Genomic DNA, 11,133 nt, shown 5'->3' with positions numbered 1-11,133 from the left:
CAATTTTTGGGGGGAAGGCTCATCATATGTGGTCCTCAACTGGTTTTCCCACTCCCATTTCAAACTTCCAAAGAATGGAAGTCTCTCAGATTAGTAGTATTGACTGGTTGTGACATAGAACTGGGGAGGGGTGACAGAAAGAATCAATGTGGCTTGTGGGTGAGGATTCTATCACCTAACCTACCTCCCACTTACACACCCAACTAGCATAAACTCTCCAATTCTAATAGTCAGTTTCAACTTTTTTTGGCATTTGGTACTTCATTATCAACCTGGAAGGAGCCCTGCTGTCATAGCGGGTTATGCATTGGGGTGCTAATCACAAGGTCAGCAGATTGAGCCCACCGGCCACTCTATGGGAGAAAGGGGAGGCTATCTATCCCCATAAAAGATTTACAGTTTCAGAATCCCAATGGGACAGTTCTATTCTGTCTTCGATCGCAGTAGGTTTGGTTTGTTTGTTTTGAAAGGAACCATGGTGGTGCAGATTATTAAGCATTTGGGCTGCTAACTGAGAGGTTGGTGGTTCACACTCACCACCTTTCCAGTGGGAGAAAACCGAGGCTGTCTGCTTCCATAAAGCTTTACAGCTTTGCAAACTCTAAGGAGAAGTTTTACCCTGTCCTACTTTGTCACTATGAGTTGGAATCAACTCAGTAGCAGTGTGTTTAGTTTGGGGTACTAACTTGGACAAAGAGCCCTGGTGGTAAAATGGTTAAGAATTTAAGAGTGTAGCTGCAAACCACAAGGTCAGTAGTTGAAACCCACTAGCTGCTCTGAGGAAGAAAGATGTGGCCGTAACCTTCGGTGAGGATGACAGCCTTGAAAGCCCTATGAGGCCATTCTATTCTGTCTTATAGGTTGTTGAGTTGGAATTGAGCAACAGGTTTGGTTTGGGCTTTGAGTAATTTGGAAGAATTTTTGTTTTGCCAGTGGACTTTCTCTAACTTAGTTACTATCCATTCCTGTTTTCCAGACTGCACAATGATTTTCTTTCTTTTTTGCACAATGATTGCTGTGCTCTCGGGGACACTTGTCTCTTTTGAATTTCTTGCTATGTTTGTTTCCTTTATTCTGAAAGCCTTACATGTGTACACTCAGGCTACAGAAGGGGACTTGCGAGATAAAGAGTAAAACCCACAAGTTGCACTTGCTTTTGATGTAAGTAGGGCTGGAGAAGGAGCCCTGGTGGCATAGCGGCTATGTGATTGGCTGTGATTAGCAGTTTGAGACACCAGCCGCTCTGCGAGAGAAAGATGGGTCTTTCTATTCCGGTAAAGCGTCACAGTCTTGGAAACCCACAGGGGCAGTTCTACCCTGTCTTCTAGGGCCACTATAAATGGAGTTAATCCATGACCGTGAGCTTGCTTTGTAGAGGACTGGAGAAAGAAGCCTTACTGGTGCACTGTTTAAGAGTTCTACTGCTAGATTGCTAACCAAAAAGGTCTTTGATTCAGACGCACCTGGCGTCCCTTTGGAGAAAAATGAGGCTTTCAGTTTCCCTACAGATTTACAGCCTCAAAACCTTACGGAGCAGTTCTACTCAGAGTCGCTGCGAATTTGAATGGAATGAGTCCACGAGGCCCAGGGTAGACCTAATTGGGGTGAGCTGGTGTTGCTTCAGAGTCTCCCCATGTGTGGGTGGAGGCTAGTCCCCGCCCTCTCGGTCCCGTCTGTGTCTGCTTAACTATGAATTCGAGGCAGCGCGCCACGCATTGGCGCTTGGACCCGACAGGGAGGCTGGCAGTGGCTTGGCAGGTGGGCATGGAGCAGGGAGCTGGGTGGGGGAGTGGGGCGGAGGCATCTTCGAGTGGCGTTGACAGTAGCCAGTAGCAGTTTGGGGCAGGGGTGGCAGGGGCGGGATCCAATGACCATCGACCAATGGAGAGCAAGCAACTACTGGAGCGACCTGGTGACGTAAGGAGCGTTCCATTCGGCCAGCGGTGGGCGGCTGCCACAGCTGGTTTAGGGCCCCGATCATTGGGGCCCCTTGACAGGAGGAGGCTGCCTCCCGGCTGGGGAGGACAAATAGCTGTCACCTTTGACGGCCACAAGGATCCCCTGGGACAGGCCACTTTCTGCCCTCTGTCCTCGGTCGAGTTCGGGCTCCCTCTTCAGGTAACGAGGGGATAGGGGCGGGGGGGCACTCTTGGGTTCTGCCGCGTGGCAGGGTACCCCCCGGGCTCCACCAGGATCAGGGGGCGTTGGCACTACCCTTGTCAACTCTGCAGCCCCGAGCCTCCCGGACCAGGGCGCCTACACGTGGCGGCCGAGTGTGTCTGGGTGGCCGTGGCGTGCGCCCCAGCCTCCCGGGGCGGTGGTCCGCGGCGTGGCGGCGGCAGGGCGGGCCCACCGCGGCCGCGCCTGGCCCGGCCTCGGGCACCCCGCGACTCGGTCTTTGGGCGGCGGCGGAATCTGATCTTTGTTCTCTGAGGCCCTGCTCCCCTTCCTGATCTCTCTTCTCCCCGCCGGTCCGGTTGATCAGGAGGAGATTGTTTTCCAGGTTAGTTTCACACAAAGGAAGTGCTCTGGGCACCTCTGGGCCCCCTCCCCTGGTCCCAGCTCTCGATGTCCGCTGGCCGCACGTCCTCCGGGAGCAGCCCTGCCCTCTCCAGCCGGCCAGGCTCTCCAGTCGGCCGATGGTCTTCCTGGCCAGCATGGGGGCAGATGGAGGCAGCGAGTAGAGGCGCGGGCACCACACCTGAGCACTGACTGAGAAAACCCCGCCTGGCAAATCAGGAGGCTGAGTGGGGATAGGACTTAGGACCCCCTGGACGGTCCCAGAAAGCACCTTTAGGACTTTTTCTAGCGGATTCCGTTCCAGGCGCGCCCCCCCGCCGCCCCTCCCACGCCCCTTCGCTGTGCAACTGTCCCGCGCCCCTCCTGCTTAAGTCAGGCTGTCACCTGCAGGTCTGTGATCTATCTGCTGGACTGGGGAAGTTCCCGAGGGTTGGATGAGGCAGTGCAGTGTGTGTCTGTGGAGACTCGGTTCTTAGCCCTGCCAGAGGGTGACCTGGCCCCTGGTGGTATTCACATGTGAAGCAAAAAAGATGAAGCGAAGGGCGGGGGCCGGTGGTGGGGATCGCTCCTTAAAGATAGAAACTCTGTCATTGTCTTCGTGGTGGTTGTAAGGCATCAAGTCGATTCCGACTCATAGCGACAGTGAGGGAAAGGGTGAAACTGTTCCCCCACTCCCACCCCTATCCCATGGGGTTTCCTAGGCTAGACTCTTTAGGAACAGATGACCAGGGCTTTTCTTCCCTCGAACCGCTGCTGGTTTTGAACCACTCGGTGGTTAGGAGCTCTGCAGAGATATTATTTGTAACTCAAAACTCACTGCCATGGAATCGATTCTGATTCCGACTCACAGCGCCCCAACAGATAAAGTGGAACTGCCCCCTGCAGATTTCTGGAGGCTTAAATCTTTACAGGAGCCGCAGCCTCTGCCGTGAACCACCTGGTGTGGAGCCCTCTTAGTGCTGACTAGAGAGCAGTGAGCTAGGAAGGAGCCCTGGGGTAGAGTGGGCTACTGGTTGGGCTGCTAACTTCAAGGTCAGCAGTTGGAAACCACCAGCCACTCCTTGGAAGAAAGATGAGTCTTTCTACTCCCATGAAGAGTTATAGTCTCAGAAATCCACAGGGGACAGGTCTACTTTGCCCGATACGGTCGATGTGAGCTGGAATGGACTTGATGGCAGTGAGGTTTTGGATTTTGGGCATTCTAGTAGAAAGTGTACCAGCCAGGCAGTCAGCAGACTGTCTTGTAAACCTTGCCACGGGGTTTGACCATGGACACGTTATTCCCTCTTCCGGGTACTCACCGAAGAGACCATCCCCTGTACAATCCCTTCCAGTTTCAAAGTTCTATGATGATCCAGATGCCCAGTGATTACATTGGAGGCAGAGAGGTTTATTTGAAAAGAAAGACTGATCCTTTTCTGTGATAGGAAAGGGTTGTTTTTTTCTCCCTTTGAGGACAAGCCCAGATGGGAAAGAAACTTCTCTCACCCCCACCTGGGTTGTCCATCTCTGGGAAAGGAAGGTTGAAAGGGTGCTTTCTGATTCTTGCCTCATTTTGCTTTTCTTCTTGTGCTTTTTCCTCAGAGCGAGAACTTGGACTCTTGATAATGTTTGACGCAGCCGCAGCAATCGCCTGCAACGTGATTTCCAAGCTGGGTGAAGCCTCTGTTTCTTCTTTCTTGTAATCTCCAAGCTCCTTCCGGACCAGGATTTCAATCATGTCTGTGATGGTGGTGAGAAAGAAGGTGACGCGGAAATGGGAGAAGCTCCCTGGCAGGAACACCTTCTGCTGTGATGGCCGGGTCATGATGGCTCGACAGAAGGGCATTTTCTACCTGACCCTCTTCCTCATCCTGGGGACATGCACGCTCTTCTTCGCCTTTGAGTGAGTTGCCATGGGCAGGGTTGCTGGGTCCAGGGGGAGAAATTTTTCTCTTCTTCTGAGGTGTTTATGGGTGGCGTTCGCTGCCTTCTTGAGCAGCATCTATAGCTCATGCCAACTATACCTCCTTGTGTCCACCATAAACTTGGTCTTTCCTCCAAAGTGTAAGATCTTTGAGACCAATTATCTAGCTCTGATTTGGCGCTATCTGTCCCAAACTTGGGAAACAAGAGTGTTTACCTGTATATTCTTTGATGGGGTTTCAAAGGTTCGTGAAAAAATGGAAGTCAGAGATAATGGACATTTTCCACAATGTGTTTATTATTAAACACTTTTATTGGGGGCGCTTACACCGCTTATCACAATCCGTACATTCATCCATTGTGTCAAGCACATTTATACATTTGTTGCCATCATGGTTTTCAAAGCATTTTCTTTCCACTTGAGCCCTTGGTATCAGCTCCTCATCTCCCCCGCCCCCCGCCCGCCTCTCCTGCCCTCCCTTCCTCATAAACCCTCGATAAGTTATAGATGGTCATTTTCACATCTTACATCATCCTCTGTCACCCTTCACCCACTTTGTTTTTGAAGCCCCCCACCCCTTTTTTGGTAGACCTCCCTTTTCGGTTCATCTTTATTTCCCCTCGGGTCTCCTCCAGAGCTTCGGGTTTAATTACCTTTTCCTTTTCCTCCACAAACCACGACCTCACTGTCATTCTTCCACCCAACTGTACTCACCAGTTCTGTTACTCTACTCTGTGTTTCACTTCTTCAAGGCTCAGCTCTTAGCTAGCGTTGGATTGAAAAGCCAGCTCCATTGGGAACTACAGACTGGAGCTTCTGCCGTGGCTGTGCCACAAACTTGCTCTGTGCCTAACATATAAGGTCAGGTGACCAGATGTTCCGCTTTTGGCAGGACAGTCCCAATTTTTAACAAGTTTCCCCGCGTCCTGCGGCGTTAAAAAAAAATCCTGATTTTTGGAAAGAATGCACAACAAGCTAGGGTATACGGTTTTGGGCTGCCATGTGTCTATTTCAGCAGGATATGAGTTTTATCGATGGTGTCCCGCTGGTGTCCCGCTTCACCAATGTTAAAATCTGGTCACCTTAATATAGGTACTTAGTCAATGTGAAGTGCTCTTTCTTTCTGTTAGAGCTGTTCACCAGAAACCACTCTCTGTTCTCTGTGTGTCTGATACTGGCCGGGGAGTTCTTTTTTCCATGAAGTAATGCCTAGTACTAAAGTGACTATTTAAAGGCCGGGTAGGTCACTTCTCAGATGAGGTGGCCAGTTTGGTTCTAGGGTACTGTGGCATGACCGTGGCATATACGGAGAATTCTATGTACTCTAGGGATGAAAGCAATGCTGATGACTGGGAGAAGGACCTTGGGGAGCCATAAGGCAGGTGTGTGTGTAGACTGTGCACCATGGCTGCTGTAATTCATGTACACAGGTGACTTGGAAATGGGGTTCCCATGCTGAGGTGTGGCCAGGGCAGGTAGGAGGGAGCCACTTGGCCAACCTTTGTGGGTAATTAGAGTGAACTCTGATCCAAGAGAGTTCATGCTTGTCCTCCCTCTGTGTCTTAGGATTCCAATGCTGCTGCGAGGGTTCCAGTTGATACACATGTGGCTTCATTCCAAACAAAGCATGCGTAACTACGTCTCTGCCTCAGCGCATGGTAGCAGACAGGTTCTTTCATGCACTTGCCTTAGGCTCCTTAGGGTCCCTTCAAAAAAACAGGTTCATGGAACACAGTGGCTTCTGAGGAGATCAGCTGGGGCCTTTTTAAAGCAGAGAAGTCAGTTCAGAAGGTGTGGTGACTGTTTATTGTTTTGTTTTTTAATTCCAGAGGGGTGATCTGGATAGATTTTCTGAAAGGACACAAAACGATCTTGGGGCTTATTATGAAGAAATGTTAAGAACATCCAAAACTGTATTGGGGTGGGGGTGGTCCAGCAAAGTTGTGAAGAGGAATTTTTATTTTCCTGTAAGGACAATGTACCTGCACAGTCTTCAGGAATGTCCTACCACGATTTCTTTGGCAAACCTTTCCCCATCTCCCTTACATTCCTGACCTTGTCCCTTCAGACTTCTTTTTTATTCCCCCCAACTCCAAGAACATTTCAAAGGCTCATGATTTGAGTCCCCCAAAACTGCTACCTTGACATGGTGAAAATCAAAGGGCACAGAATTCTTTTGGGGGGAAGAGCTAGAGAGATAGGGATACTGCCTTCAGAAGTGTATGTACCTAGATGGGGGATATGCTGAGAAATAATCACCTCACATGTTTTTTAAAAAAAATCATTTTATTGGGGGCTCATACGACTCTTATCACAATCCATACATTCCTCAATTGTGTAAAGCACATTTGTACATTTGTTTGCCTCATCATTCTCAAAACATTTGCTCTCTATGTAAGCCCCTGGCATCAGCTCCTCATTTCCCCCCTCCCTCCTGAACCCTTGATAATTTATAAATTATTATTTTGTCATATCTTACACTGTCCAATGTCTCCTTTCACCCACTTTTCTGTTGTCCATCCTCCAGGGAGGAGGTCATATGCAGATCCCTGTAATCGGTTCTCCCTTTCTACCTCATGTTTTATTCTGTCTTTGTTTTACATTAAATTTTTAAAAATAAATATATCTATGATGTCGTAGCAATGTATTTTGACTTCTCCTCATATAACAGAAGTACCACAAGTGGATGGCTTTAACAAACATCTTTATTCTCTCACAGTTCAGAAGGCTAGAAATCCTAATTCAGGGAAGGCTTTCTCTCCCTGTTAGCTCCCAATGAAGGTTCTTCTTTTCCTTCAACATCTGCAGGCCTGGTGTTCCTTGGAGATATCAATATGTCCTTGGAATCACTCTTCCTCTGGGTCTGGTCTGAGAGGTTCTCACTGTACGGACCCTGGGTCCAAAGGGTGCACTTTGCTCCCAGCTCTTCTTTCTTGGTGATCCTTAAGTCTTTCCTCTGTTGACATCTTTCTGCTTATCTCTTGTCAATTCGAAGGTGATACTGGCTGAATCCCAGGGAGACTCCCTTTAGATCAGGGGTTTGACCTAAGTAAGGGTGTTGCATCTCATTCTAATCCTCGTACAATGAATCAGATCATATCACGCGTAACTGCCAAACCATTGAGCAGCGCGAACCAGTCACATGGACACTTTGGCAGGGTGGGGGTGGGGGGCACAGTTTGATCCATGACCCTTTGTAAGGCTGCCAGGCTTTTCCAGGGCAGCAAGAGAGAAGTTGGGCGTAGCTCTTTAGACCAGGCCCTTTGGCTGCTGCTGTTGATGATTACTGTGAAGCCTTTGGCCAAGTCAGGCAGCTTGTTGAGGGATTCATAGCCGGTCTCAAGTCTAAATTTCATTGCTGAGAGTTGTGCACGTGTACTTGTGTGTGGTACAAGTGAGCTCATGCAGTCAAGCAGGCAGATGCCTAACATTTAAAACAGCCCTCTGCCCCGCCTCCACCCCTTTCCCTCCAAGTTTGCTTTGCTTTGTGCCTGCCTTGCCTCTCTCAGAAGTACAGTGCTGAACTCTGCTCTCTGTCATTCTCCCTCACAGCTGAATCACTAGCTCTTTTTGTCTCCCTCCCCCACCTACCAACCCTGATGGTTAAATTTTTATGATCGAAACCACGGAAAACAAAGATGAGACTTGTTTCCAGACCCTGAGTGAGTTGGACGTTCTGGGCCTTGGAAACCTGTGGTTTGACAGGCGATGGGAATGTGAATTGGGAGCTGTTGGCGGTTGGTGCTCTTCGTAGCTGGGAGCCAGAAGAGAGTCTGATTTGGATCTGGTCCCTTTAGGTGCCTGAAGAAAACCGCCTGTGGAATGAAGCATATCATTAGCCGAGTTACTGTTGGACAGGGGCAGGCTGAGTCTTCTACTAAGATAGCACTCTCCCACCATCACCGTCAAGTTATTTTTTTACACTTAGCCCTCAGGGATGACAGGTGAAATTGTTTGTAAACTGCCCTGACTTCCAACTTGACCATGTGCTAAAGGAAGTAGTTTTGAAGATAGGCCTTGGGGGAGGAGTGTGGGAAGAAGAGGCAGGTGAGAAGGAAGTTGCTATGTTCTCTTAGGAATGGAATGGGGAAATAGAAATCCGAGCAGAGCGGAGAGAACTCTGGTGCCAAAGGCTTTTGACTGGAGCTGGTGGAATCTGGGTCTGTGAGCATGCCTGTGTGTGCATGTGTCTATGGTTGTGTTGCCACACGGACACCCTGGGGTGGGGGCCCCTTGTGCTTAGCCAGTGACCGGCCAGACAAGGGATAACAGCATGCTGCTAAGAGCTTGTCTCTGTCTGCGCACACAGTCAGGAGGCTGGAGTTGGGGGCTAGGGTTTAGGCACCAAGGTAGTGAGGTTTCTGTAAACCTTACCTTCAGGCAGGCTACGTGGCCTAACACTCAGGGATAATTGGCTGCTACATTTTGGTGGAGTAGGAAGATGGTGCACATCTTGGAGTTTATTGGGATCTGCCCTTTGGGGAGCAGGGCTCTGCTTGTATCAGGTGCTTACGGACAACTGTGAAGTGACTTACAGTTTCCCGTCAGCCGGGTGACTGAGGCCTGATCCGGCATGTGGGATCCCATTAATGAAGACTCTGCCATGGCAGCAGTCCTGGAGGAGTGCCTTTGGCTTTAGGATGTCACCTTTCAGGAGTCTAGACTTTTTAAGGGAGCGACTTTGTAATTCTCCATGTGTGAGACAGAACAAAACAGAAGGCTGTCCATCCAGGAGCCAGTTAGCACCTGGCCATTGTTAGAAGGCCTGCAGAAGAAGCTGGGTGGCCGGCTGCTCAAAGCTGCTGTCAAAGAGCAGAATTGGAACTCGAATCTCACTGAAGCCTCTTACACCTCTGAGAGGTGACGAGATCCTGCAGACTTGAAACTCTGTCCCCTGCTGGAAGACTTCAACCCCATGAGCTCCCACCTCTCTCCTGCTCCCGCCCCCCCACCAAAAAAAAAGGAAAGGAAGGAAGGAAGGAAGACAAAAGAGAGTATGGAAGGTTATCATTAGGTAGCTCAATGTATTTGAATTAAAAGTAGAGTGAAAAGTGTATCAGCTCACTGCCATTGAGTCGATTCCAACTTAGAGCGACGCTACAGGACAGGGCAGAACGGCCCCTGTGGGTTTGCAAGACTGTCACTCTTTACCGGAATAGAAAGCCTCGTCTTTCATCTACAGAAAATGGTATCGTGCTTAAGAGAAAAAAAAAGTCCTGATTTTGTCCTTAGCATGAGTTATTTGGGAACTTTGACTGCCTATTCCATGGAGGGCACGAACCATTTTCAGCCCCTTCTGCCCAGGCCCTGCCCAGCTTGTTCAGTGAACACATTAGCTACCCACCTGGACTAGAATCTTAGGACAGGACACTCTAGCAGAGTGACAGGGACAACCTGTGGGTTGTCCCACTGCTGCATGCTTCTTGTGGGCTTTAGTCAAACTCCACTTGTCCTAATGAAAGCATAGTCCTGGGAAAAAGACCAAATACAGAGTCTGCTGGAACGGGCTGCCAAGCCTTCTGTTTTAAGGTTGTGACGAGCTCACCAGTGGTGCTCAAGCTCCTCAGACTTCTCTTGTGATGACAGTGACTGTAACTCGTAACCTCGGAAGCAGCTTGCTGCCGTGCTCGGTGACTATTCTCTCACCGTGCAGATAAAATTCAGAGGCCATCCTTCCCAAGATGCTGCCAAGCCAGTTTCTCTCCGTCTGAGTCTCAGGGGTGCTTTTGGTGGACATGTCGGCAGAGCAGTCCTGGAATCGGAGGAACTTCCCAAGCTCTTTGTAGCCCTGCTGATTAAATGTACCAGTTCCCCTGGCCCATCCCAATCCTACCTCTTTCAAGTTCCTTCTTGCGTCTTCCTTCCTTCAGGAACCCTTCCCAGTAACTTCTGCATGGCTAAGGCTAATTGTCTATAGTTCAGATTTAACAATATGACAGGTCTTCTATTTCTGAGGTCTATTGTTATTGCACGTTTACTCGTTTTTGTCTCTGACAGTCAGATATGCGCTCTTTTAAAATCGGGAACTGTCTCCTGTGTCTTTATAGTTGTGATGATGCCTTCCACTAAGTGATACCTAGAGCAGAGTGAACAGCATCACACGGAGCAGGTAGTTTAGAAATGCTGCTGGGCCCCTACATTTCCGATGTATTTACAGGCGAACAATCTTGACTCGGAATCTTAGAACAAGAGCTGGACAGACCTGTGGAGGCTCTGTCCACCACTTTGCAGGTAAGGAAAGTGGGCCCACGGAAGGAGGTGAACCCAGTCTCTCCACACATGGCCTTTGATCTCATTGGTTCGAAGATGGGCAGCGGACCAAAGGCTAGCCCCACACACTCCAGGCCCTTGCTCCTTAGTGTTTGGGGTATCTAGTGGTGTCTAGGTTATTCGACTCTCCCAACTTCATTCTTCCTCGACAATTGGAGGCATCTCTGAGGACAACTGAGCGAGTTCTGCATGACTCTCTGGTAACTGCAGGAACAGGGAAGCCCACCTCACTTTTGTGAGGTAGCAAGGGACCCCTACCTCTATGGCCACTCCTAGTCCCCGCTACTAGGCCGAGGATGACTCAGAGAAAAATCCTTCACGGTGTGCTTGCTCCCTGCTTTGTGACTCTGCGTGCAATCCTGATGTAGACACATGGACTAGAAAAAGCAAATCTGACCATATGGAGTGACCAAGTTTGAAGAGTCACAGGGCTAGGT

General features: G+C 49.6%; 1 protein-coding gene across 2 annotated transcripts in view; it reads left to right on the top strand.

The window, feature by feature from the left end:
• The first annotated feature begins 1,928 nt into the window (after nucleotides 1-1,928).
• Nucleotides 1,929-11,133, top strand: part of ZDHHC9 (zDHHC palmitoyltransferase 9) — a 50,661-nt gene continuing 41,456 nt past the window's right edge. Inside the window, exons 1-2 of one of the 2 annotated variants that reach the window (XM_075538908.1) lie at nucleotides 1,929-2,118; nucleotides 4,105-4,405. In XM_075538908.1, coding sequence (XP_075395023.1) covers nucleotides 4,239-4,405 — 167 coding nt within the window. In that variant the 5' untranslated portion in view covers nucleotides 1,929-2,118; nucleotides 4,105-4,238. Of the gene's footprint in view, nucleotides 2,119-2,378; nucleotides 2,504-4,104; nucleotides 4,406-11,133 lie in introns of those variants that run through there. The other variant, XM_075538909.1, reaches the window with a different exon arrangement.

This window comes from Tenrec ecaudatus, chromosome X, assembly GCF_050624435.1.
Source record: "Tenrec ecaudatus isolate mTenEca1 chromosome X, mTenEca1.hap1, whole genome shotgun sequence".
NCBI lineage: Eukaryota > Metazoa > Chordata > Mammalia > Afrosoricida > Tenrecidae > Tenrec > Tenrec ecaudatus.
The sequence above is the reverse complement of the archived record's forward strand: the minus strand, read 5'-3'. Positions and strand labels throughout refer to the sequence as shown.